The sequence below is a fragment of the Spea bombifrons genome, chromosome 3 (assembly GCF_027358695.1).
Source record: "Spea bombifrons isolate aSpeBom1 chromosome 3, aSpeBom1.2.pri, whole genome shotgun sequence".
Classification (NCBI taxonomy): domain Eukaryota; kingdom Metazoa; phylum Chordata; class Amphibia; order Anura; family Pelobatidae; genus Spea; species Spea bombifrons.
This window is the reverse complement of record NC_071089.1, coordinates 77,000,313-77,026,723: the sequence shown is the minus strand read 5'-3', so window position 1 is coordinate 77,026,723 and position 26,411 is coordinate 77,000,313. Positions and strand designations below refer to the sequence as shown.

Genomic DNA, 26,411 nt, shown 5'->3' with positions numbered 1-26,411 from the left:
ATTCGATGATGGCCGCTGGACGCGCGGCCATCTTCAAATTCCACTACTGCGGACCGCAGTCCGCCGCTCCCTGGGCTCCCATACACTCATTACAGACATGAGCAGATATAGAATGTTAACCCCTCTAATACCAGGCAGTAGATTCAGAGAATTAACTCCTCTATTACCAGACATTACACACAAAGTCACACAAACAGACAAACACAGTGACAAACAAACACAGAGACAAACAAACACAGACACAAACACAGACACAAACACAGTCACACAAACAAACACAGTCACACAAACACTGTGACAAACTGACAAACACAGTCACACACAGAGTCAAACATACCTGGTGCTGGCTCCAGCTTACTCTCAGTTGGTGTGAAGGAGGAACTCAGCCTACCAGGAGAGGCTTCTGAACTCTTAGGCAATGTGGAGAGTTGAGAAGTCTCTCCTGATTGGCTGAGACCACCTCCATTGCGGGACTGTCCCAGGCAATCCGGGTCATGTGGTCACCCTAGCCCCAAACCGTCAGTATGACTGCCAGTGGGCCCCTGAAGGTTAGCGGGCCCTGGGTAAATGCCCACTTTGCCCGCTGATTAACCCTTTTGCTGCTAAGGACGTAGTGGTTACATCCTCACAAGTGGGCTTCAGGTGCTAAGGACGTAACCACTACGTTCTCAGCAGTGACTTACCTCGGTGGAGATATGTGGACCTCCACCACCTTCTGCCCCGGTGATCTGGCCTGTATCCTCACAGGCATCGCCGGGGCTCCGTCCTCCAGCATTGACGTCTTCGTATGGGGGCATGCTGCTTGTATCTCAGGCATCTAAGCAGCTACAGACCCCCAACATATACCATTGGAAAGGTAATTGCCTCACCTTTCCAATAAAAAATATTAAGTTAAAAAATAAAAAAATGTAAAAAAAGTTAAAAAAAAATATTTGGGGCCTCTAAAGGCAGATAAATAAAGATCAAAATTGCCTAGAGACCCCCACATTAAATTATCTAAAAATAAACTAGTTTAACTTAAAAAAAAAAAAGTTTAAGTATTCTAGTTAAATGATCACTGTGGTAGCCAATGTTATATACACTTTTTTCCCCAATTTTGGCTTTATTTTGGAAACCTAATGAGACATACACATATAAAAATGGTATATTTGGAATCTGCTGGGCGTGCTGAAAAAAACAATTTATGGTTTGTATAGTTTATTCCCAAGAAATTTACTTCTAAACGCGTTTAAACGTGAGCTGCAGCAAAATGCTCCAAATTGCCTTAGAACCAGGGTGGGAAATTTCCCCACTACAGATGTCAAGCTCATTTGCTTGTAATTGCCAGGCGACTTTGATCTCTTTTTAAATATGGGCACCACATCTGTCTTGCGCCAGTACATTGGCACTGTACCTGAACTGAAAGAATCCCTATAGATTCAAAATAATGGTCTGGCCAGTTTAGGCTCAGCTCTTTAAGTGCCGCTGGGTGTATAGTATGTCATCTGGCCCTGGGGCCTTGTCTACCTTGCTTAAGCAAGTGTGTCAGCCAATTCCACGTTTGTTGTAACGGTTCCTTAAAATCAGCCAGCAGGAGCTCAGCCATTGGTTCTTCCTTGGTATAAGCAGAAGAAGAAAAAGTTATTTAAAATATCTGCTTGTTTCTGTCCTTGACAACCAAATTTCCCATTTCGGATAACAATGGACAAAGATTTTCTGTTTTTACCTTTTTTCATTTACATACTTAACATTTTTTTGTGATTTGTTTTACACTTAACACATTTTGCAATTTAGCCATTTTATTAGCCTTTTTTGAAGACTTTGTTGGCTTCTTTGTACTCTCCTTTGTACTCTATAAATGATGATGCTGATCGCTTTTATAATGTTTAAGTGTCAATTTCTTGCTTTTAATTTCATCTTAAGCCACATTGGTTTTAATTTGCTTCCTTTATATTTGTTTCCAAAAGGAATGCATTCATATGTGTAATTTTGTCTTCTGTTGTGTCCTGAAAACAATCCATCCCAGTCTACATGCACAATAGTTGCCCTGCAAAAATTAAGTGATTTGGTGGAATAGTTATCAATAGACTTGTGCAAATGGACCAAAAATGATTCAAATTAATTTTTGTTTCATTTTTGGTCCATTCCTTTTCGAATCAATTCAATTTACAGTTGATTAATTTTTTACATTTACAATAAATTCATCCTTATTCACTCTCTCACCTCCCGTGAACTTCTGCAAAATGAGGGTGTTTCTCAGTAGCCTTTCCCATGACTGGTAGGGAAAGAGAGTGTGAGAATGAGTGAATAAGAGTGTGAGATTGTGAAAGACAGAGTGGGTGAGTGCGTGAGTGAGAATGAAAGCGCCAGTGAAATTTAAATAAAGATGTTGTTTGCTCCATTTTCACTTGTGTGATGGTGAAATTAGCACGTTTTGTTAAAATTGCAATTCCTGTGAATCTTAATGCATAAGTCTAGTTAAGGGGTAGCAGAGGCATCATCCACATCAGTAGCGTACCTAGCGGGGGGCGGGGGTTGCGGTCCGCACCGGGTGCCGCTCATCAGGGGGGTGCCAACTTTCCAGCACCCGGCACCCCTCCAGAGACGGACAGTAATGTCCTCCGCTGGAGGAGCAGGCTCGCAAGGGAGCGGTATCGGAGGTCTTTATCAGACCTCCGATACCACTCCTTTGCGATCCGCGCAGCAACTGCTGCTGTGCGCCGGGGTTTGTTGTCAGATCCCGGCGCACAACACTGAAGCTGCGCCCACCGAACCGGAAGAAGACAGAAGAAGAAGAGGAGCGAAGAGCAGGAAAAGGAGCTGACTGCTGTAAGGAGAAAAGAGGAAAGGTAGAAAAGCATTCAGTGAGAGTGACGGTGAGAGTGGATTGGTATATGTGTGGATTGGTATATGCGTGGATTGGTATATGCGTGGATTGGTATATGCGTGGATTGGTATATGCGTGGATTGGTATATGTGTGGATTGGTATATGTGTGGATTGGTATATGTGTGAGAGTGATGGGTGTTATGCTGTACCATTTCCAATGTCTTTTTCATTATATAATTATGCTCTAAAAGTACATCATAACTCCCATCACTCTATACTGTTCCATACAGTGGCAGAGCTGGGAGACAGAGGCCTTGCACCCCCACTGCAGGACTCCTGAAAGGTAAGTGAACTTCAAAGGGGGGAGAGGGTAGATAGTTAGGAGGGGGTAGATAGGGCAGAAGGGGGTGAGAAGGGGGTAGATTGTGTGAATGAGTGAGAGAATTAATGAATTTGTGAGAATGCATCAATTAATATGTATAAATAATTTGTGTGAAAGAATAAATTATTGTGTGAATGAATTGTGTGAATGAAAGTGAATTAGTGAGTGACTGTAAAAGTGTTTGTGTTAATCATAGGTGTATAATTGATTTGTCAAAAAGACAAATATGGTATAAGCAGGGTGTTTGTGGGGCAAAAATGGCACAGGCGGGGTGTTTATGGGACAAAGTTGGCACATGTAGCGTGTTTATGGGACAAAGATGGCGTACACTCGGCTGTTTGGGAACAATGCTGACTCATGCTGGGCTGTTTGGGGGCAAAGATGGCACGTCCTATGTGTGTGTGTAATTTGGGTGCTGGTCAGGTTCTATTTGGGCAATTTGGACGCTGGCTTTGGGGTGTACAACCTACCTTTATTGCTGAGTTTTTATGTGATTTCTAGTTGATCTATACCTGCGATGCTTTCCGTACATTATTATTGTATACCTGCAAATACGGGATTTGTATGTCTGATTCTATGCCTCCAGTGCTGAGTTCACATGTGAACAATAATAATAACAATATTTATATATATATATATATATATATATATATATAATTGCTAACAGCAGTCACACTCCTATCATGCCCAGGCAACCAGTACATGCTAGAACCTGGGCGTGATTGCTGTTTTATTTTTTTGTCCAATTTTGATGTGTTACTTACTTTTAATAAAAGTGTGAGATTTTTTTATGGTGTGGGGGGGTCATTTTCGGTTTTGGCCAAGTAAATGCTGAATTTTTGGTTTTGGTCTCGAATTTTCATTTTGGTGCATCCCTACTAAGCCAGACACTGAAGTGGTAAGCCTATACCACATCAATGTTTGGCTTAGAATATAGAGATAGGGGTTATGCTGCACTATTGTCAATGTCTGGCTCAGAGTATAGTGATAGGGATTACGCTGTACCACTGTCAATGTCTGCCTCAGTATATAGTGATAGGTGTTATGCTGTACCACTGTCATTGTCTGCCTCAGTATATAGTGATAGGTGTTATGCTCTACCCCGTGAATGTCTGCCTCAGTGTATAGTGATAGGTGTAATACTGTACCCGTCAATGTCTGCCTCAGTATATAGTGATAGGTGTTATGCTGTACCCTCATGAATGTCTGCCTCAGTATATAATGATAGGTTTAATGCTGTACCCCCGTCAATGTCTGCCTCAGTATATAGTGATAGGTGTTATGCTGTACCACCTTCAATGTCTGTGCCAGCATATAACGATAGAAGCTATGCAGTTTTAAAGTGTGTGTGTGTGTGTGTGGGGGTGCCACATACAGGATCCGCCCCAGGTGCCAAATACTCTAGGTACGCCCCTGATCCACATCCACCAAGCAAGCCAGAAGACCTGCTTTTCCCACAGAAATCTTGTAGTGCTACCCCCACGGCAAGGGATCATGGAATCAAAATTAACATATTTTTGCCTTTAATTGGAACCATGGAGCAGGCAGCTTATTTTGACTGGCTAGCATGCTGTTAAGCAAAAGTCTGATCTCTGCTAACACACATGATTCAGTGATTGCAATGTGAAAAGTGCCCTGCCCATTCACTTTCCCTCAATAAAAACACACATTACACACAATACACACATACTGTCACACTTACCCGTTCGCTGCCGCACGCGCGCGAGCAGAAGACTGCTCGCGTGCGGCAGCAGCTTCGGTACACCCCTTCGTTGCCGCACGCACGCGAACAGAAGTCTGCTCGCGCGCGGCGGCAGCCTTCCGATACCCCTTCGGTGCCGCACACGCGTGCAGAGAACTGCTCGCGCGCGGCGGTCTTCCGGGGAACCTATTAACCCCACCGATGCGGGTGGTCGAATATCTGACCACCGGCATCGGGGACGGAGTTCTGGAGCTGGGAGTCTCGCTTCTGCCGGACACCCTATGGTCCGGCGAAGCAGTGACTCCCAGCATCTAGTACTTACCCGGGCTCGCTCTTCAGCCATTCCTCCTGCTTGTCCTGTAGGGGGAATGGCCAGTCTGCCTCAAAGGCGGGGTTCTGGGAGATTCTCCCATACTATTGGATCTCGGGCTGGGGGGCGGAGCTTGTGATTTTGGCGCCGGTTTTAAATACCCAGGATATGCTTAGTTTGGTACCCTGTTGTGGTCCTTGTTGCTGTGTGATCCCTTTCGCTTATTCTATTTGATATCTCTGGTTTTTTGACCCTTTGGCTCGTCTGACCACCCTTTTGCCTTCCGATTTTGTACCGTATCCGCTCCGTTGCTGACCCGGCTTGTTGGACTACCCGCTCCGTTGCTGACCCCGCTTGTTGGACTACCCGCTCCGTTGCTGACCCGGCTTGTTGGACTACCCGCTCCGTTGCTGACCCGGCTTGTTGGACTACCCGGTTTCCCTTGTTAATTGTACGTGTTTTGTTTGGCATAGCTGTTTGGACTCCCTTCCGTGTCTGCTATTCTTCCTTGTACCCAACTCGTTCCTTTATTAGCCGCTTTCACCTAGCCTCCTCACTGTTGGGATCATCTAAGTCCCTGCTCCCGGTCACTAAGGGTTTCCTTTGGTGATAGGGTCCCGGGCAGAATAACTCCTGCGGTGTGCGCTATCGTGTCAGTGGTCGTGACATTACAACAGGGTCATGGATCCCTCCGAGTTGGGCAAGGTTCTGTCTGCGCATGAACAACTTTTGGAGTCTCATGAATCCCGATTCAAGTGTATTCAAGAAACCCTGGATCAGATGGCTCATGCTATGCAAGTGTTAGTTCGTCGCTCGGATCCAGCTACCGAGGGTTCAGCTTCTACGCCTACCTCTTCTGCTTCGACCGAGGCCTCTCATTCTGCGTCTGCTTCTGGAGCCACTTCTGCACCGGTTAAATTGCCGGCTCCCAACAGATATTCCGGAGATCCTGATGCCTGCAGGGGTTTTTTGAACCAGTGTCTCATTCAATTTGAATTAGTTCCCCATATGTTCACTTTGGAAAAGGCGAAAGTTGGCTACTTGATTTCCCTGTTGACTGGAAAAGCCTTAGCCTGGGCTTCTCCTCTATGGGAGAGGGACTCTCATCTCATTTACAATTGCAGTTCCTTTATGTCAGCCTTCCGTAAGACCTTTGATGTGCCGGGCAAAGCTTCTACAGCCTCCCTTTCGCTCCTCCATGTTTCTCAAGGACTCCGTTCAGTAGCAGAGTATGGTATTGAATTTAAAACGATTGCTGCTGAGGTTAACTGGTCTGATGAGGCCTTAATTGCTGCCTTCTATGATGGTCTGTCTGAAAGACTGAAAGATGAACTGGCTACCAGAGACCATCCCAGTGACCTTGAAGATTTTGTGTCCTTAGCCCTTAAATTGGACATCAGGATCAGGGAGCGACAATCTCAGAAAACCAAAAGAGTTGAACGTGTCTACTTTCGCTCTCCACCTGTCGATCTCCCCTCAAGTTATAATACTGCGAGTTCATCTACTGAAGAGCCAATGCAACTGGGAGCCACTAAACTGACGGCTGCTGAAAAATTTCGCCGCAGAACCGAAGGACTTTGTTTGTACTGCGGATTAAAGGGTCACTTTGTTCGTAACTGTCCTAGGAGACCGGAAAACTTCCGCACCCAGCTCAAGTAGAGGAGCCTTGTCTGGGTGAGGTTTGTTCAGCTCCTTCAAAAGACTGTTTGCTAGTTCCTGTTTCCTTGGAGTGGAATAAAAAGAAAATTTCTACCTCGGCCATGATTGATTCAGGGGCTGCCGGATCTTTCATTGATCTAAATTTTGTTCGTCTGCACCAGATTCCGCTTCTTCAAGTATTTCCCCCTATTGCCATTACAGCGATTGGCGGTAAACCTCTACATCCTTCATGCATTACTCAACAAACCTGTCCCCTTTTGTTCTCCGTGGGAGTACTACATCAAGAATCGATGCGCTTTCATGTGATTTCTTCTCCTAAGTATCCTGTAGTGCTGGGTTTGCCCTGGCTTCGTACTCACTGTCCGTCAATTAGCTGGCAGACTGGTGATATCCTGGCTTGGGGCCCTAATTGTGTTAATTCATGCCTCTCCAACATCACGATTAAAGATACGTCTGTTTCTACTATTGCCTCCTCCATCGTACCTTGGGCCTACCACTCCTATACGGATGTATTTGATGAAAAACAAGCGGAGGTTTTACCTCCTCATCGTTCCTACGACTGTCCCATTGAACTTCTTCCTGGCACCATTCCTCCTAGGGGACGTACTTACCCTTTATCTCTGCCGGAATCTCGTGCATTGGAGGATTACATTAAAGAGAACCTAATGAAAGGTTTTATTAGGAAATCTACCTCTCCAGCAGGGGCGGGTTTTTTTTTCGTAACCAAAAAAGACGGTGGTTTAAGACCATGTATTGACTATCGCGGACTGAATCTAATCACAATAAAAAATAAGTATCCGTTACCCCTCATCCCTGAACTGTTTGATAGACTCCGTGGTTCTATTGTCTTCACTAAATTAGATCTTAGGGGAGCCTATAATCTTATTCGCATACGTGAGGGAGACGAATGGAAGACTGCGTTTAACACCCGCATGGGGCATTATGAATACACTGTAATGCCTTTTGGGCTTTGTAACGCGCCTGCTGTCTTTCAAGAATTTATTAATGATATTTTCAGAGACATCTCCTTGCAATTTGTCATAGTATATTTAGACGATATATTAATCCACTCTTCCGATTTGTCCTCACATCGTAGACATGTTCGCATTGTACTCCAGCGCCTTCGTCAAAATCGTCTATATGCTAAATTAGAAAAATGTGTATTTGAAGTTCCTAAAGTGTCGTTTTTGGGTTACGTTATATCGGCCTCTGGGTTCGAGATGGACCCACAAAAACTATCCGCGATCTCTGACTGGCCTCAACCTCAGGCCCTTAAGCCTCTCCAGAGATTTTTGGGGTTCGCCAATTACTACAGAAAATTCATTCATAATTTTTCTAAGATTGTTGCACCCCTCACCTGTATGACCAAGAAGGGAGTTGATTGTCGCAATTGGTCACAAGAAGCGGTTAGTGCATTTTCTCAGTTAAAACTTGCTTTTTCCGCTGCTCCCGTTTTAAGACATCCTGATGTTTCTAAGCCTTTTGTGATTGAAGTAGACGCCTCTGAAATAGGGGTTGGAGCAGTATTGTCCCAAAGAAGGGAGTTTCGTGATAAACTTCATCCCTGTGCTTTTTTTTCCAAGAAATTCTCTCTGGCAGAATCGAATTATGATGTAGGGAATCGTGAGCTTTTGGGTATCATTATGGCCCTCCAAGAGTGGAGACATCTTCTCGAAGGGGCCAGGAATCCTATTACTATATTAACTGATCATAAAAATTTGGAATATTTAAGCAGGGCCAAACGCCTCAATCCTCGGCAAGCTAGATGGTCACTTTTTCTCTCTAGGTTTCAGTTTGTTATTTCTTATCGTCCTGGTTCTAAGAATATCAAAGCTGACGCTCTGTCTAGACAATTTGATACTGTCACTAATACTGCTACCCTCCCTGAACCTATTGTGGCTCCTTCTCAAATCATTGCTTCTGTTTCCACTCGCGTCACGTCTACACTACTTACCCGTCTTCTTAAGGTACAATCTAGGGTTCCAGTTCACAGCAAGTGGCCAGTTGACACCTTATTCGTCCCCGAGGCTTATAGGGAAGAGGTTTTACGTTGGGCCCATGCGTCCTTATCTTCGGGTCATCCTTGTGCTCAACGCACCAAGGAAATTATTCAGAGGAAATTTTGGTGGCCTACTGTAGATAAAGATTGTAAGCAATTTGTCGCCGCTTGTATTCCTTGTGTTACGGCCAAGAGTTCCCATTCTAAGCCTATGGGCCTCCTGCTTCCCTTAGCTGTTCCATCACGTCCATGGTCTCACTTGGCGATGGATTTTATTGTAGAGTTACCTCCGTCCGCAGGCAATACCGTCATTTTCGTTGTCGTTGATCGCTTCTCCAAAATGGCTCATTTTGTGCCGCTCGCTAAACTACCTTCTGCTCCTGACCTGGTACCTATTTTTGTCAGGGAAATCATTCGTCTTCATGGGCTTCCTCAGCAAATTGTATCTGATAGGGGGGTTCAGTTTACAGCCTTATTTTGGAGAACCTTTTGTAAATCCCTAAATATAGATTTAGCCTTTTCCTCTGCATACCACCCTCAATCTAATGGTATTTCTGAGAGAACCAATCAGTCTCTTGAGCAATTTCTTAGACTGTTTGTAGGGGATCATCAAGATGATTGGTCCCAACTTTTACCCTGGGCTGAATTTGCCAGGAATAATTCTGTTCATGAAGCCTCCAAAGTTTCCCTGTTCTTTTGTACTTACGGTTTTCACCCTGAAGTATTGCCTGAGTCGTTTGCTATTTCTCCCGTCCCGGCTGTTGATCATTATGTCAAGCAATTGCCCTCCTTATGGAAATCCGTACATTTGGCCCTGTCTAAAGCCGCCGATACTTATAGACTCCAGGCTAATCGTCATCGTCGTCTGGCTCCTTCGTATTCGGTGGGCGATAGAGTCTGGCTGTCTACTAAGAATTTCAAGCTCAAAGTGCCTTCTATGAAGTTGGCTCCTAGATATATTGGTCCGTTTCGTATCGTTCGCAAGATAAATCCTGTTACTTACCGCTTGCTTCTCCCTCCGTCTCTTAGAGTCCCCCGTACGTTTCATGTTTCTCTCCTCAAACCTCTTGTCTGTAATAAGTTCGCTAAGTATACCCCTCGCCCTCGTGCTATTTTGGTGGATTCTCAAGACGAATATGAGGTTCAATCTATTCTCGATGCTAAAAGAATTCGTAACTCATTTCCTAGTCCATTGGAAAGGTTATGGCCCGGAGGAGAGGTCTTGGGTTTCTCATAGGAATCTTCATGCTCCTGCCTTGCTCCGTAAGTTCTATTCTAAATTCCCTCATAAACCCAGGATTGTTCGGCCTATGGCCGGCCCTCGAGAGGGGGGTAATGTCACACTTACCCGTTCGCTGCCGCACGCGCGCGAGCAGAAGACTCGCGCGGCGGTCTTCCGGGGAACCTATTAACCCCACCGATGCGGGTGGTCGAATATCCGACCACCGGCATCGGGGACGGAGTTCTGGAGCTGGGAGTCTCGCTTCTGCCGGACACCCTATGGTCCGGCGAAGCAGTGACTCCCAGCATCTAGTACTTACCCGGGCTCGCTCTTCAGCCTTTCCTCCTGCTTGTCCTGTAGGGGGAATGGCCAGTCTGCCTCAAAGGCGGGGTTCTGGGAGATCCTCCCGTACTATTGGGTCTCGGGCTGGGGGGCGGAGCTTGTGATTTTGGCGCCGGTTTTAAATACCCAGGATATTCTTAGTTTGGTACCCTGTTGTGGTCCTTGTTGCTGTGTGATCCCTTTCGCTTATTCTATTTGATATCTCTGGTTTTTTGACCCTTTGGCTCGTCTGACCACCCTTTTGCCTTCCGATTTTGTACCGTATCCGCTCCGTTGCTGACCCGGCTTGTTGGACTACCCGCTCCGTTGCTGACCCGGCTTGTTGGACTACCCGCTCCGTTGCTGACCCGGCTTGTTGGACTACCCGCTCCGTTGCTGACCCGGCTTGTTGGACTACCCGCTCCGTTGCTGACCCGGCCTGTTGGACTACCCGGTTTCCCTTGTTAATTGTACGTGTTTTGTTTGGCATAGCTGTTTGGACTCCCTTCCGTGTCTGCTATTCTTCCTTGTACCCAACTCGTTCCTTTATTATCCGCTTTCACCTAGCCTCCTCACTGTTGGGATCATCTAAGTCCCTGCTCCCGGTCACTAAGGGTTTCCTTTGGTGATAGGGTCCCGGGCAGAATAACTCCTGCGGTGTGCGCTATCGTGTCAGTGGTCGTGACACATACATTTTTTTTTGTGTATTTTGAAATGCAAAAACTGTGCCAGTGGGCCAGAACGACAATGAGGGTGTTGTGGCACTCGAAAGGAGATACCCCAAAAAAGTGCAAAAAGTTTGACAAACTTAGGAAAATGTGTATTTTCTACCTATATTGTGTTTTTCTTTTAGTATAATTATCAAATTTAACACATTCTTAAGCATGCTTACCATGTAGTATTACCTACATCCGCTTTGTGTGCAATCTACATGTATTTACCCCTATATAAAAAAGGACAGATTCACTAGGGGAGGTCAGTGTTTTTGTTTAGTTACTTTTAGTAGTGTGGTATATGCAGAGAAAGAATGAGGCTAGATTTCCACTTGTTTTTTTTTTTGCTAAAAACGCCCATAAAAACCCCAATAGCGCCACCTTTTTGTGAAAAACGGCTGCAGCCAGATGTTAGCTGTTCTTCAATAGGAAATCGCAAAATGCCATTTCCATTTGGCGTTTTTCTGTTTGGCGTTTTTTCAGTCCTCTTTGGCGTTTTTCTGCTTTTTTGGGCTCTGTGGCAGTTTTTCAAAATCGCAGCATGTTGACACTCTGGCGTTTTTTGCAAGAAATCTTGGCGTTTTTCTCCAATAGAAGTCTATGGGAGAGGAAAAAACGCCATGAAAAAGCCATGTGGGTTTATTGCCTTGGCGTTTTTTATGGCGTTTTTTCCACAGTTACAATGCAGAGGATGGACCCAGTATCTGTGTGTCCTACGAGAAATAGGCTGAAAACAAACAGTTTCACACAAAACAAAGTCCTGGACTGGTTCATATTGAATTTTACACCATTTGGAACAAACATACCATTACAAACAAACATACCCGACGCATCAACTGGATCCTGCGTGCCAAAAGCAACAGCAAACAATTTGCACCATCATTTGGGGCCAATCTTCCCAGAGGAGCAGACATTCGAAATAAAGCATGCCTTACAAACCACAGAAAAGAGACAAAAGGGTCTACCAAGTAAATGACATCAGGAGAGGGCAGATACTTGCCATTTATCCTAAACCCTTTTAGCTGGGTGAAACTTCTAACTTGTAAAGGCTGGAAAAACTGCCTAAGGTCAAAAAAAGCAATTTCCACAGAAAGGCTAAAACGCCAGAAAAAACTCCAGAAAAAACGCCAAAACGCAGGTAAATGCAGTGGCAGTTTTCTTGGTGTTTTTCCTGGCGTTTTTCATCAAGAAAAAAACGCCGGACAAAAACCCATGTGGAAACCTAGCCTGAGGGGAGCGTTCAATGTAGTGTTCAATTTTGCATAAACCAAGTATTCCTGAACAGATTAACTTGTTCGGAAAAAGAAAATAGGTTTCTTGCGAAAATTTATTCCAGCCTCCCACAGGAGAAAATGTGTCCTCACCCCTGCCACTGCAAAGGTTATACCAAAATATATATTTTGACCATCCTATGCTTTGTCAATGATGTACAGTAGACATTATTCTCAGAATAACATTCAATGGGATTTCCTACCATGATATATATATATATATATATATATATATATATATATATTTACCACTACATATAAATAATACATTTACTAAGGCGTTGGGTGTTTTTAAGGAGATTATTTAGTTTTAGTTACTACTACTATTTAGTTTGGGGAAACACATTGTTTTCATTAAACAAAATCAACAGCCAAACTAGTTATTACTATTACTATCTAATGTCTGTAGAACTGTAAAAACTTTGAGTTGTATTCAATTGTGTTTTTCTAACTCAGCTTCATAACTCAGCTTTGCAAAGCTCACCTTCTAGGTTTGTGTTACATGTATAATTGTGGTAATTAACACGCTTGCTAAATGTAGGAAGAAGGCACAAATTCAAGCTTAATTACTCATACTGCAGAGATAACTGCTGTCATAAATATCCCCATTTAAAGCTATGGCATGAATACTTTTGACTTTCTAAATTCTGACAAGTGAATTGCCCATTCATGGCGACTTCACATAGCATTCATTAAAAAATGTTGATTAAGCTGCATGCGCACAGAACAAATCCTGGTCAGAAATTAATATATCTGTCGCTCATCACTCCCTGCACAGCAAGTCTCCCAGCCGCCCTATACAAGCTACCTATAGGATGCTATTCAAAGCCTTATTATATGAACATATTTGACAGTCCAGAATGAAATAACACTTCCTTGCGATGTTCCAATCAGTATGGGATGACTGTAATTATCCATCAAATTACTGACTAGTTCTGCTTAAACACAGTAACTACAATACAACTCTATGTCAGGAAAGCCGTCAAAAAGGTAGTACTAATTATAATGTTTATAATGAAGCTAAAACTCTATGTATTTTGCATCAGCATGCTTCAGTTATACTGTTTCCCAAAATAAAGTCATGTGTTCATTTTATTCAGATACCATTTTCTAAAACAAATATACAATTTTAAACTCTAAATGTATTGTCATGTTTTGTGACTTAGAGTTAATTACTTGACAAACACAATGCTCATCTACCTTTTCTAGGATTAATTTGCTTTGGGACCAAGAGGTCTGTGAATTACTTGATATTCACAACACATGCTGGTCTTTGTTAGTTCCCATTCATGTAATTCGGTGATCAAGCACACGATAAAGATTACTCGCCTGAGATTTTAACAGCGTATACCTACTTGCATATTTTGACCTAGGATGACAAGTGCAGGGGGTAACAGTCCCTCTGCCACCGGATGAGCAGAATTCCTCGAGCACCTCGAGGCCTAGGGTAGCCTCTAGCATACCACCATATTTATTTACTTTTGTACCTTTTTTTGGTTTCAGTACCTGTCTTGGTGGTCAGTGGAAATGCACTCAATATATCTGTCTTGTTCAGACAGACCTAATTGAAGATATCAATGCAGGAGATTTTGGGTAAGTTAAATATGGCAATGTAATTAATACACATTATACCTCATTATATCAGCAATTTACTGCAAGATACTCCATCCTTTTCCTGTTGTTGCTTTGTGTGGGCTACACACCAAACTTGTCAAACCTTGTCTTAACAGACCTAGCTTTGTGCGCAGGGGCACTGGCATGCTGGGAATGGTGTTGCCTAAAGCTAGGTCTAGACAGTTTGTTGCCACAAAGTTAAAAGCATACAATTGTTTAATCTTTCTTTGCATGTCATAACATTAACATTACCATTCACTGGAACTAAGGCACCTAGCCAAAACCATTAAAAAAGCCCTAGACCAGGGGAAGGCTGGCACATTGGCCCCTTGTCCCCCATACTCTTACACATACACACTCTTTCTAACACACAAACACTTACACACTCATCCCAACACACAATCATGGTAATACACACTCTCTCTAAAACACACACATACATACTTACAAATACATACTCACTCTAACATCCACACACTCAATGCGTGCCTTACTCCATAATCCTCTCTCACTCCTTCTGTCACCTCTCCCTCTCTTCCTCCACTCACTCCTTTTGCCTTCTTTCTTGCTCCCCGCACACACTGTTAGAGCAGGCACATCGCAGAAAAAAATAGCATTTTGGAGCATCCTGGAGGGAAATTGCGCCTCTGCCCCAGATCATTATCTCTCCTCTATCTAACTTTCCAGTAGGCATTTTGCATTCCGATATGTAGTGTTCTCTGTGAGTGTGTGGTCTACCGCTTCATGGCTGAGCTGTTCTTACTCCCAGATGCTTCTGCTTTACAATAATAGCACTTACACTGTCATTAGTAGTACTGGGGCAGATCTAGAAGGGCATATTTGTCATGAAATGGCTTGGGGCAACAGTGGCATCCTATGTAAGTACTACATTTAAAGTCACTGACCTTCTCAGTATAGTCCATACTACTACCAATGTTTGTCTATAGATATGGTATGCCTAGGGACATTTTATACACCTGTTAGCAATGAATGTGGCTTAAACAACAAAACACAATAATTAGTATGAGTTTCTGCATACATTTGATAATATAGTGTATACTGCACTGAGATAATATACCAGTTGCCTTGTAATTTTTAACTTAAAACTGAAGTTGGTCAGTTGACCATTCTGTTTTAGAAGTTTTTACCCCAATGTCTTTGTATTAATCATTATGCTAATCCTTGTAATTCTCTCATGACCACATACATTTTAAGACTAGATAAGAAGTTGTTCTCAAGTTATTTAAGAACTTGCTGCTCGTGATATTAGGTGTTGTTTGGATGCATATGGTCTACTTTATAACATTTTCTTGGATAGGGAAAAGACCAGTGATTGTAGAGATTGCATGCAGTGATCAAGATCTTAACAACAATGACCATATAAATTCAATGCAATTTATTCAAGGAATAAGCTCACAGTTTCTCAGCCCAGCACATACTGAAATAAAGACCTTTCTCTTGCGTTTACAACAGAAAATCTCCCGACACTATTGATATTTTGTTCAATAAATATCACACTGCCAGTGATATATATACAGTACCAACTCTAGCTGTAAACAAGAATTTGGCAATTATTTTCAGATAACAGCAACATAAAATGTTATTGGGAACTCCATTTAACCATTGTCTCATGTTATTATCTTACAGAAATACTTATTTAATTTACTTTAAGAGCACTATAGCTAGAAACAACCCCTAATGATGACCTTGTTAAATGTACCATCAAATGCAATGCATCTGATATGCTTTTATTTCTTAAACATTTTAATTTATAATATTATTCTATCGTAATTATTAAATCTCATGTACAAAGGGCAGGCATTAGCCCACTACAGGTATTATGTTACTTTAGTTGTGATTAATTGCAAACTGTTACTAATAAACTTAGTTTAGTGTCCCTGACATCCCCACTATAGAGGAATGCACATTAAAGTAGTCTGTGAGTACTTTAATGTGAATTCTTCTAGATGCCGTCTGCCTCCATGGTCCAACTTTTCTTGCTAAAGGAAAGTTCTCTTATTAAAATTAATGGGGGGCGCTTTCCACATATGTGCTTATGGGCTTAATGGACCTTGTCCCTGCCACAAACACAGATGTCGCATATTACCAGTCATAAATATTTTTTTTTGCTCTTTCAGATGGAAGGCAGGGAACCATAGTGATTTTTGGGGCATGACTTTAGACAAAGGATTTGAAGATCGACTTGGCACTTTCCCTCCATCCCCTGCTTTACTAAGCATGAATGAAATGGCTGTGAGATTTTTTATTTTTCATATAACTGGTGATTTTATGATTCAGTAGATCAGTAACTAATCCCAAATGCTGACTTAATTCTAAAAAGACATCGTGCTCTATTTAAAAAAAATCGGACTTAATTATTAAATTATGAATTATTAATTAATATAAATAAACTGCCAATATGAGTGGAGATTATTCTTATAAAAAAAATTGCCAGTGATTATACAAATATTTTTTTAATTCTTAAAGTATATTTACACTAATTAGCAAGATTTATATAGTGCAGGTCTTGCATGATTTGTATTTATTTTAATTGTACCAGCATTCAAAGGGTTACATTTTATGACATATTTTACTATTTATGATTCATTTTGTTAATTGATAAATATTTGATACACTTCTGGGCTTTCTGCCAGGAAAGTATTATTTCTCAATTAAATTAACCACATAAAAGTTATTAAATGGAACTGCTTGCTAATAGTAGGTTGGATTTAAGGCCAGAAATGTATTAATCTTAATTGGTTCAAGCCCAGGTCAAAAAAAAGAACACTGTTTTTTGCCAAGAATTAGAATGCATAGTATCCTTTTTTTTGGCATTTTAAATTTGAATGACTGAATTTTTTTATATAGTTGAATTGAAAACCATACACCTTTAACACACAGAGTCAGATGCCTTATCAACTCCATTATATTTAAAAAATGTTGCATCTTAATGTACTATTTTTGCAAAATTAACCATTGCATTTATGTTAATTTAAAAGAGAAGTGGATATTTGTTCAGCCATTTTGGTTGTATATACTGTATATATATTTACTTAATTTTTTTTTTTCAGATTTTTTTTCCTCTGTGGTTTAATTTAGTACATTCCACCTCAATGTTGTATGTTTTTTCCCTGATCTGTTTACTAAAGTAATTCCACTCTTTGAGTAATTAAAAATCAAGAAAATATTTGTAAAAAATATTTTTGAGATTAAGTGTGTGTTCAGATGTTTGTGATTTTAATGAGAGTTATTATGAGATTTTGTCAGTGTTAAAAGAAAGCTTTTTCACATTGCCAAATCATTTATAAACAGTATTTTATCTGTTCAGGGTCGAGTCTCATTTGATGAGGAATTGCCATTGTTTTTTATTGCATCATATAAATGGCCACAGTACATACATGGACCATTGGATCAGAAGAATTGTGCAGCATCGTGGGCATTTTCAACTGCAAGTAAGATGTAATGATAACTGATATAAGTGCACATATTATGTCATTTTGTCTATTAGTTGTGAAATGTTAGTTAATTCAAGGTTAGCAAAAGTAATTGTGGGCCTGTATTTTCCTTCATCTTTTTATGACCCTGAGTATTCTGTTATACATAAAAAATCTGAGGATATTGTTTGCAAACATCCATTTCAATGCTGAGTTCAATGTCCCTATTGTGTCATCAGCTAAGCAAGCGTGATTACAGTTATAGATAAAACTAAAATTAAATCAATGCTATTATTCATACATAGAATTTTCCAACATAAATTACTTTAAATTGATTTAATGTTGTAAAGACTAAGCAGGTTTTAGTAAACATTAGGGAAAAGAAAAATATCAGTGTGCTAAGCTAGTTTCAGGCTCAAATAAAACAAATGTGTAAAATGAAGCCTACCAAACAGGTGTGAGCATGCTGCAAATACTGGGAGGAGGCTTACCTGCACCTCCCCAACACATTAATAAGGTTTTGGTAGCAGTATAAACTGCTCTGTGGGCCCACTATGTAGGAGGTGAGAGTAGGTTCTCACCCTATTGAGAGTGTGTCTTGACGTGGCGGGTGAGCTTAATTATGCTTTGGCCAATTCATATAACCAAAACCTCTCGTTTATATTATGTTTATATATTTGTTGCCAGCTTTATTGCAGATAGTTTTTGTTTTTAGTAAACTTAAGCAACCAATTAAACGATCTTCTTGATAACAGGTGTTGCTGCGGACCGAATAGCAATTCACTCACAGGGACATTTTACATCCAACCTGTCTCCACAAAATTTGATTTCCTGTGACACTCACAATCATAATGGATGCCATGGAGGAAACATAGATAGCGCTTGGTGGTTCCTGAGAAAACGTGGGTAAATACACGCAAGATACAGTACATGACATAATTGCTGCTATTCATCATTATCCCAATAAATAAAGTATTATTTTCTTTCTAACAATATTTTCATTGTAGTTTAGATGAAGTTACATCTCCCCAAAACTCTTATCGTTACCACATTTGTGGTACACTCCAAATATTTGTTAATTTTGCATGATCAGTGTAGTACAGTATCTTATAGTTACATATTTATAATGAACTGAATTTGTTTTATTTTTCACAGGCTGGTATCACATTCATGTTACCCATATGTAATGGATAAGAATGATGCATATGTTCCTTGCAACATGTCAAGCATTTCTGACAAGCGTGGAAAAAGTCACCCAACAGCAAAATGTCCTAATCGGTTAGAAGATTCAAATTACATCTATCAGTGCAGCCCCCCTTACAGAGTACCTTCCAGTGTAAGTATTCTTCCTTACACACATATATTTTTACACAATGGTTGTTCTTCCATCATGAGTATATAAAGTACTTAGCATGTTAAGTATTTTGTATGTTTTACAAATCTTTACTTTCTTGGTAGGAAAGGGAAATAATGAAGGAAATTATGGAAAATGGCCCTGTGCAAGGTAAATATATGATGACACTTTTTTGTCTTTTTATTCCTAATAAACATAATAAAAGTAGTACATGGATTTGGTTTGCATAGATTGTTTTCATTGTATATGTATATTAAAAGAAGCTCCAGCACTGATAAAATATTTATACTAATGTATGAAAGAAAACTGTTAGGGGTAACAAAGGTGATTTGCTCAATAAAATTGTGTTTTTCAAGCCAATTACAGATTTGAGCCTTGGGTGGTTGTTAGCTGTTTTTCGATCTTACTTAATACTACTTTAATCATATATTATTAAATCAGAAACCCATTGGGTATCCATTAATGTTTAACTTGATGTGAATGCTAACAAACCTTATAGTCATTGAATGTGTGATTAGGTTGGAAAAAACAACATTAATTGGCTTTTTACTTGTTTTTGTAAGGTATGTTTGAGCATTTTTTTTTTTTTTCCATTATTTCTTATTTGGACTTATAAACAGAATTTGCCTGCTTGTACTTGACAATCATTCCTGAATGGCTTTAAAGTACTTCCAAAATAAGTTGTGGAGTTAAGTGTGTCAGGCACTGATATTGGACAATAAGGCCTGGCTTGCAAATGGCGTTCCAGTTCATCACAAAGGTCACATTAAAAAATATCAAAAATACTAGCCAGAGCCAAGTTATTTACGAAGCCATTTTTGTAGCGATCTTCTTCTCAAAACTAAATCAATTGTTCCACAAGGCTTATATTACTACACTGATATGGTATGGCTATATATGCATAGGAGATTGGCTAGAATATAACTGCCAGGCTGTTTAACCCCTTAAGCACAATGGGCAGTCCCATTGTACAGGCGTTGTCATTAAGGGGTTAAAAATGACCCATGAAGTGAACAGAACATGTAATGTCAACAGGTAACCCTTTTACAAAACAGATAGATGAAAGGCTGTCACAAAATTACCACATGTCACTATATACATTGATACAAAACAACATGCATCATTGTGCTGTGTTCATTTTTGTGTAGTGATTAAATGCTTACACTACTCTACAGCTCTTAATCTAGATTGCCAAATGTAGTCAAATACAAGAGGTAAGTTTAGAAAGTTTAGTTTAATTTCTCATGTCTGGAAATTGATTTATTTACCTGAATAGATTACTCAGATCGGTATACTATCAGTAAGATTAGAACCCCGGGGCAATCATGCAACACAAACTTCACCAGATCCTACTATAAAAGCTATTATGATATTATGCAACAACAAAGAGTTTTTTAGCGTGATGTCCAGACTGGTGATTACGTGGCTGATGACATAAATGGGCAGGTGCAGCTGCACATTAGGTTTTTATGCTCATCTAAGTGCGACCTGTCACTGATCTTTTAATATACGCCAAAATTATTACATATGGACCAACTTGAAAAAAAATGCTGCCAAACATTACAGCATTTTTAATACATAAACTAAAAAAGATGAATGATGTTAAAACAGGTCTGTATTGGATATTTATGTAACAAAATGGATACTGATTCAAACTATTTTATGAGATACCATAAAGTCTATCCCTTCCCACCTCTGAGATTCAATTGAAAACAAAGTTATTATTATTACAGCTTTTATTCTTTTTATCACCATGCTGAGCTGCATTCTAATTATTTTGCCACACAAAGACAAATATGTATCGCAAGTTGAATTTAAATCGAATCGCACTAAGAGTAGTCCCTTTCATTTTATATAATCTGGGGACCAACAACCGGCGTTGCTGGATATAAACAACTGGAGGAAATAAAACAGTTGCAAAAATATCATTTATGTATTTAAATATTTATTCAAATTTCTTTTCTTTAATGAAATTGACTACTGCTGTGTTTGTTACCCTGAGACTAATGTATGCAAAACCTATTCAGGTTTATTGCATAAATAAGAACTAGGGGCACTTCAAGAAGCTAATACTATTTGGTATGGTACTTGGACTGAGAATATATGACAGCTAGATACTTGATCGAACTATCAGCTGACAGAATAAATAAACCTCTTACAAAAATTAGGGAAAATGTATTTTTGAAAAAGAAAAGGAAGTAGACAAAGAGGTTTAGGAAACTGACCGCTAACAAAACTGGCAATTTGAAGCAGTATGAGACCTGGATTTCTTTATTTTTTTGTTGACTGGAGGCAACAGAACAGAGATTATGGGGCATCTCCCAAGAGGTCATATGTACATAAATATTACTTAAACAAGAATTCCAATTACATACATAGGGGCATAGAATTTGACAGCAGATAAGGACCATTTGGCCCATCTAGTCTGCCCATATTTCCAGATCTAAAGACTTAATCCTAAATCAGTCATTTTAGAGTCAGGAAAGTCATATGCCTATACCATGCATATTTAAAGTCCATGATACTATGTTTTCTGGAAAGGTGTTCCACTACAGTATCTTACTACAAAATTGTATTCAAGTGAAAACCAACATAACAGACAACTAGGGATTTCGGAAACTGGTTAGCACCTTTCAAGGTTATTCAAGTTGAGAATAGTTAGATTGCTATTGGACCATACCGAATTAGTAATTTGCTTTGTTTTACTACATTTTCCCCTTATAGTATTGAAAAGAAACTTTAACTTTGAAGAAATTAGACAAGAAGAAAATTGTAACTTGTCACATTTTTGCATACATTTTCAGCGGTGATGACAGTTCATGAAGATTTTTTCCTTTATAAAACTGGGATCTACAAACACACCGGTGCGGCACAAAATAAATCAGAAAGACATCAAAAGAATGGCACCCATTCTGTCAAAATTGTTGGGTGAGTAAATATTTATGTTTCAGTTTTCTGTATTATGATAAAGATATACCGCAACTTGTAATTTGGTGTAATATTGCAAAAAGGGAGCTTTAATGGACCTTACTCCATTCTACCTGGGGTACTGGAGGTGATCTATCTATCTATCTATCTATCTATCTAAATATATATATTACACATACAAGGACATTTCTAGTTGTGTAACATAATTGCACAAGTGTTTCCACTAATAAATTAGCCTTTTGAATTTAAAGGATTAGTGAACACAACCTGCCATTGGAACACAGGAGTGATGTTTGCTGATAAATGACCTCCATTTCTGAAAAATTACCTAATATTCCATTAAAGATCAGCCATTTCCAGCTACAACAGTTATTTAAAACATTAACAATGCCTACACAGTATTTCTTATGTTAAAATTAAAAAAAAAATGTGTGTCTTCCCATTAAACCATTACCACCACCAACCAACACATAACAGAGATGGAGGGAGTTGGAGATGGCTCTATCCCGTTCCAAAGTAAATCACCCTCTCAAGTTCAGAGAGTAGGGGGCATTCTCAGCCCTCATTTTTTAATAGGGTCTTAAAGTAAAATGTTTTATTTCATGTATATAAATAGTAACTGAACTGACCACTGAACTTTTTAGTGAGCAGACCCAACAAATGAATTTTGGAGGAAAAATATCCAGGACACATAGACATCCAGCAAAGATTGAGTGTATCTTTATCAAAATTTCCATAATAATAAAGTTAAATTAGTTTGGTGACTAAACTCCTCATACAGTTATTGCAGTTGTGATAGACGTTTCAAGGGCAGGACCTTGGTTTCTTGCAAAAATTTTGATTATATGTTCTGTCATTATGAGACAATATCACAATCAGCAATGCAGAACATCATTAGTTCAAACTAATGAAAAGATAAGTATATCTTGCCATTTGAAGAATGCCATATGGTTAACAGATGTTTTTGTTGTCAGTGATTTTTACAAGGATAAAAGATATTTTAAAACAATTAAGTCTTGAAATTGAGATATTGAAATTACAAGTTGTTCATTTTTTCCCAGTGTTAATATAATATACAACAAATGTGATCTCATGTGTCTCCTTGATATTTTCATCTCTGTAAAGATCTTACTTCAAATAATGGATAAATAACTTTATTAGTTTTATTCGTTTACTAAATTGATAAAGAAAATAGGTACGTGCCTGTAGAATTTTCACATTGTTAGCCTTTATTTTACAACTTATAAATTCTTGAAAATAAAGATTCATTTCTAGCCAGGTCTCCTAAGATTTTCTGGAGCCATTCAGATATAGTGTTTTCCTTTGTACATTTATGTTTTAAAATATCTTTTTCCAGGCTTTAACATGGTAATTAATGGAAACAGGACAGGAAAATAAAACAATGTGTCCTCAGGTGCTATCAAGTAAAAATGCATGAAAGCAGTAAAGCAGAATAGGTTGGCTAAAATAGTGTAAGAAAGTCTGAGGCATTAAAAAGGGCATGACAAAACTGCATGATCATTATTCAGGCAACTGAATTCATAAATGACAGGGCTTTCACTTTTAAGGGGTTTTAGAGAGACCATTAGAAAACTAAGTTAAGCTTTCCAAAAAATATTCTTCTTTTCAAAACATTATATAGAATTTGAACAAATGGCTTGCACTAGATAGAAACCGCTTGATAATTCATGTTATATTCCAATGCTATTGAACAATAACCGTAGCAGAAATATATTTTTTTATTAAATAGCCATTACACAGATCAGTAACATGTTTTTCACAAAATAGCTACAATTACTACACCTGGAATATGGCTGTCAAGAGGGAAGAACATAATGTAGCCACATGAGCTGCCAACATGACATACTTAACCGTATCTTTTCCATAGCTATTTTATAATTAAGACATGATTAAAATTTTATGAATTTGACCATGAAAGGGAAATTGCATTTCAAGTAATCTCAATAAACATACCATTGCAATGAATACACAACATTTTTCTTCTTGCATAATATTATTATACTACAATAACCTATGTTTCTATGGCTATTTTTAGGTGGGGTGCTACTGGTGGTACAGATAGAAGACACAAATTCTGGGTGAGTTAATTTAGGTTAATGACATGTTTTTTTTTAGTTATAATTTTAAAATAGTGAATCACCTCAAACTACAATTTATTTGCGGCTTGCTTGAATATAGCTTCTGTGTAGGTCAACATAGCTTCTGTGTTGGTCAGCATATACATTTTGTACTGTAATGTGTCATGAGTCATGTGGATGGGTTTGAATTATTCATTATTATATATGTTGATATAACTTAGTAAAGGAATTCAAATATAAGTTTCCTTTGTGTTCTTTTTGTAGATTGCAGCTAATTCATGGGGAAGAAAGTGGGGGGAGAATGGATATTTCAGAATACTGCGTGGAGAAAATGAATGTGGAATTGAAGACCTGATAATAGCTGCTTGGGGCAGTGTAACACCGGCTGGTGAATTTGAGTAAGATACCTGGGCAATATATTGAATGAGCAAAATAGACAAATGTTCCTGACCTGCCATGGGAGTCAGCCCTTATTATTAGGCACATTTCTAGGGATGATGGACTAGACATCTCCTATTGTCTAGGGAAAGGGAAGTTTTATAACATACTTTGTATTGTTATGTCGAGAAACATTTTCAATAATTTAGAAGGAAACAATGTACAGAACATTATTCTAAATGACGACGAGCATGTGACCTCCCTTTCCTCTTGCAATGTTGCTTTATGATCCATGCCTAGTTCCAATAAAGAGTAGTTCACAATACAAGTTTTGGCTGTATTCTTAGAAGGATGCTTTGCTTGGGAGCCTAAGCTTTTCTCATTGCTACAGCTATACTACTTTGCTCTGTTGGTCTTTGACATGAGGTGGTGTTCTGATCACCTGAGGAGAGCTGTAAAAGTAAAGCATCAAGGCCAGATGGCTGAAGGTATTCTGAGTACCGCTTCAATAACCTGGTCCCAGTTACACTGTAAAATTTCTCTGCAGAAACTTTTTTACATAGAGAACTGGTACGACTACTCATCAATAGCTGCAGGTAACAAATGCCAGAAACCATCCGGCAACCTGGTTCATGTTATGATATTCTATTGTTTACTAATGTGATGGTTTGCAGGAGTGACACAGTTGCAAATAATTTACTTGGCCGTGTAGTATGAAGCTAAACTGAGTGAGCTTTTCATGCAAAAAAAAACAAAAAACAACCAGTGAGATTTTCCTAATGTTATCTCACTGATTGAACAGAGGAAAATAGTTATTTTAACAAATTTTGCTGGAGATACCCACTGGGGTTGTCCTTTTGTAATGTCACTTCTGCCTTGTCTATATGGTATCGTGAAACAATTGATCCAGCAGGGGGTGCTAAGGGAACATACACACAGTATTCACTACTATGTTTAATGATTTGTATGCTCATTTCTCATCAGCCGTATATGGAATCAGCAGTATATGCATAATTCGAACTGAATTGTACTATATTTGTACTACTTAGCACGAACTGCATGAAAATACAAATGTTCTGTTCTTAAATCTCTGACAGCTTTTTCTTTTTTTTGCTCAATCTGGTTTTTTTAAAGGTTTTCACAGGAATAAACAGAAACTAGAGGGGGTGAGCTGTACAAATTATATGAGAAATGCTAGCACATACAGGAATTTTTTCAGCCTACTCTCTCCAGTGGTGTCGTCAAGGGGGGCCAGAGGGGGCCATGGCCCCCCTACATAATGCTGTCCCCCCTGTGTGCCCCCAATTGAAACGCCTTTTTTTTTTGCGCAGCCGGAGTGGAGCGAGTGAGAGGCGTTGAGCGGTTGCTCAGGAATAAGTTTTCAGCAACCGCTCGGCGCCTCTCACTCGCCTCTGTCTCGGTCTCAGAGACGGTATTTCATCCTGAGCACCGGAATATGATGTCATAATCCGGCGCTCAGCAGTGAAGCAGCACGCACCGTGGCAGAGCAGGGACACAGAGGCCTCGCGATCCCACCGCAGGACTTCTACAAGGTAAGTGAACTTCAATCAGGGGAGTGGGTAGATAGGGAGATGCGGGGGGAGGGTAGATAGGGAGATGGGGGAGGGAGAGGGTAGATAGTGAGGAAGGGGTAGATAGGGAGATGGGTAGGAGGGTAGATAGTGAGGAATTGGTAGATAGGGAGATGGGGGAGAGAGTAGATAGTGAGGAAGGGGTAGATAGGCAGAAGGGAGTAGATAGGCAGAAGGGAGTGAGAAGAGGTAGATAGGGCAGAAGGGAGTGAGAAAGGGGAAGATAGGGCAGAAGGGAGTGAGAAGGAGAAGATCGGGCAGAAGGGAAGGAGAAGAGGTAGATAAGGCAGAAAGGAGGGAGACGGGGTAGATAGGGCAGAAGGGAGGGAGGTGGGGTAGATAGGTAGAGGGGATAGATAGCGAGAAAGGAGGTTAACAAAAAATATTGAAATAAAGAGTCAGAATGAGTGAGAGAATAAATGAATTCATGTGTGGATGAATTGTGTGAATGAGTGAGTAATGAATTTGTGAGAATGCATTAATGAATATGTGTAAATAATTTGTGTAAAAGAGTGAAAGAATAAATGATCATGTCAATGAAAGTGAATTAGTGAGTGATTGTAAAAGTCTGGGCTGTTTTGGGACAAAGATGGCATGTCCTATGTGTGTGTGATTTGGATGCTGTT

General features: G+C 39.8%; 1 protein-coding gene across 1 annotated transcript in view; it reads left to right on the top strand.

Annotated features, from left to right (window-relative positions):
* Positions 1–24,232, top strand: part of TINAG (tubulointerstitial nephritis antigen) — a 30,805-nt gene extending 6,573 nt beyond the window's left edge. Inside the window, exons 3-11 of the mRNA XM_053460358.1 lie at positions 13,890–13,979; positions 16,139–16,253; positions 17,329–17,452; positions 18,190–18,340; positions 18,590–18,770; positions 18,893–18,938; positions 21,593–21,716; positions 23,773–23,815; positions 24,080–24,232. Coding sequence (XP_053316333.1) covers positions 13,890–13,979; positions 16,139–16,253; positions 17,329–17,452; positions 18,190–18,340; positions 18,590–18,770; positions 18,893–18,938; positions 21,593–21,716; positions 23,773–23,815; positions 24,080–24,217 — 1,012 coding nt within the window. The 3' untranslated portion in view covers positions 24,218–24,232. The remainder of the gene's footprint in view (positions 1–13,889; positions 13,980–16,138; positions 16,254–17,328; positions 17,453–18,189; positions 18,341–18,589; positions 18,771–18,892; positions 18,939–21,592; positions 21,717–23,772; positions 23,816–24,079) is intronic.
* Positions 24,233–26,411: the final 2,179 nt, after the last annotated feature.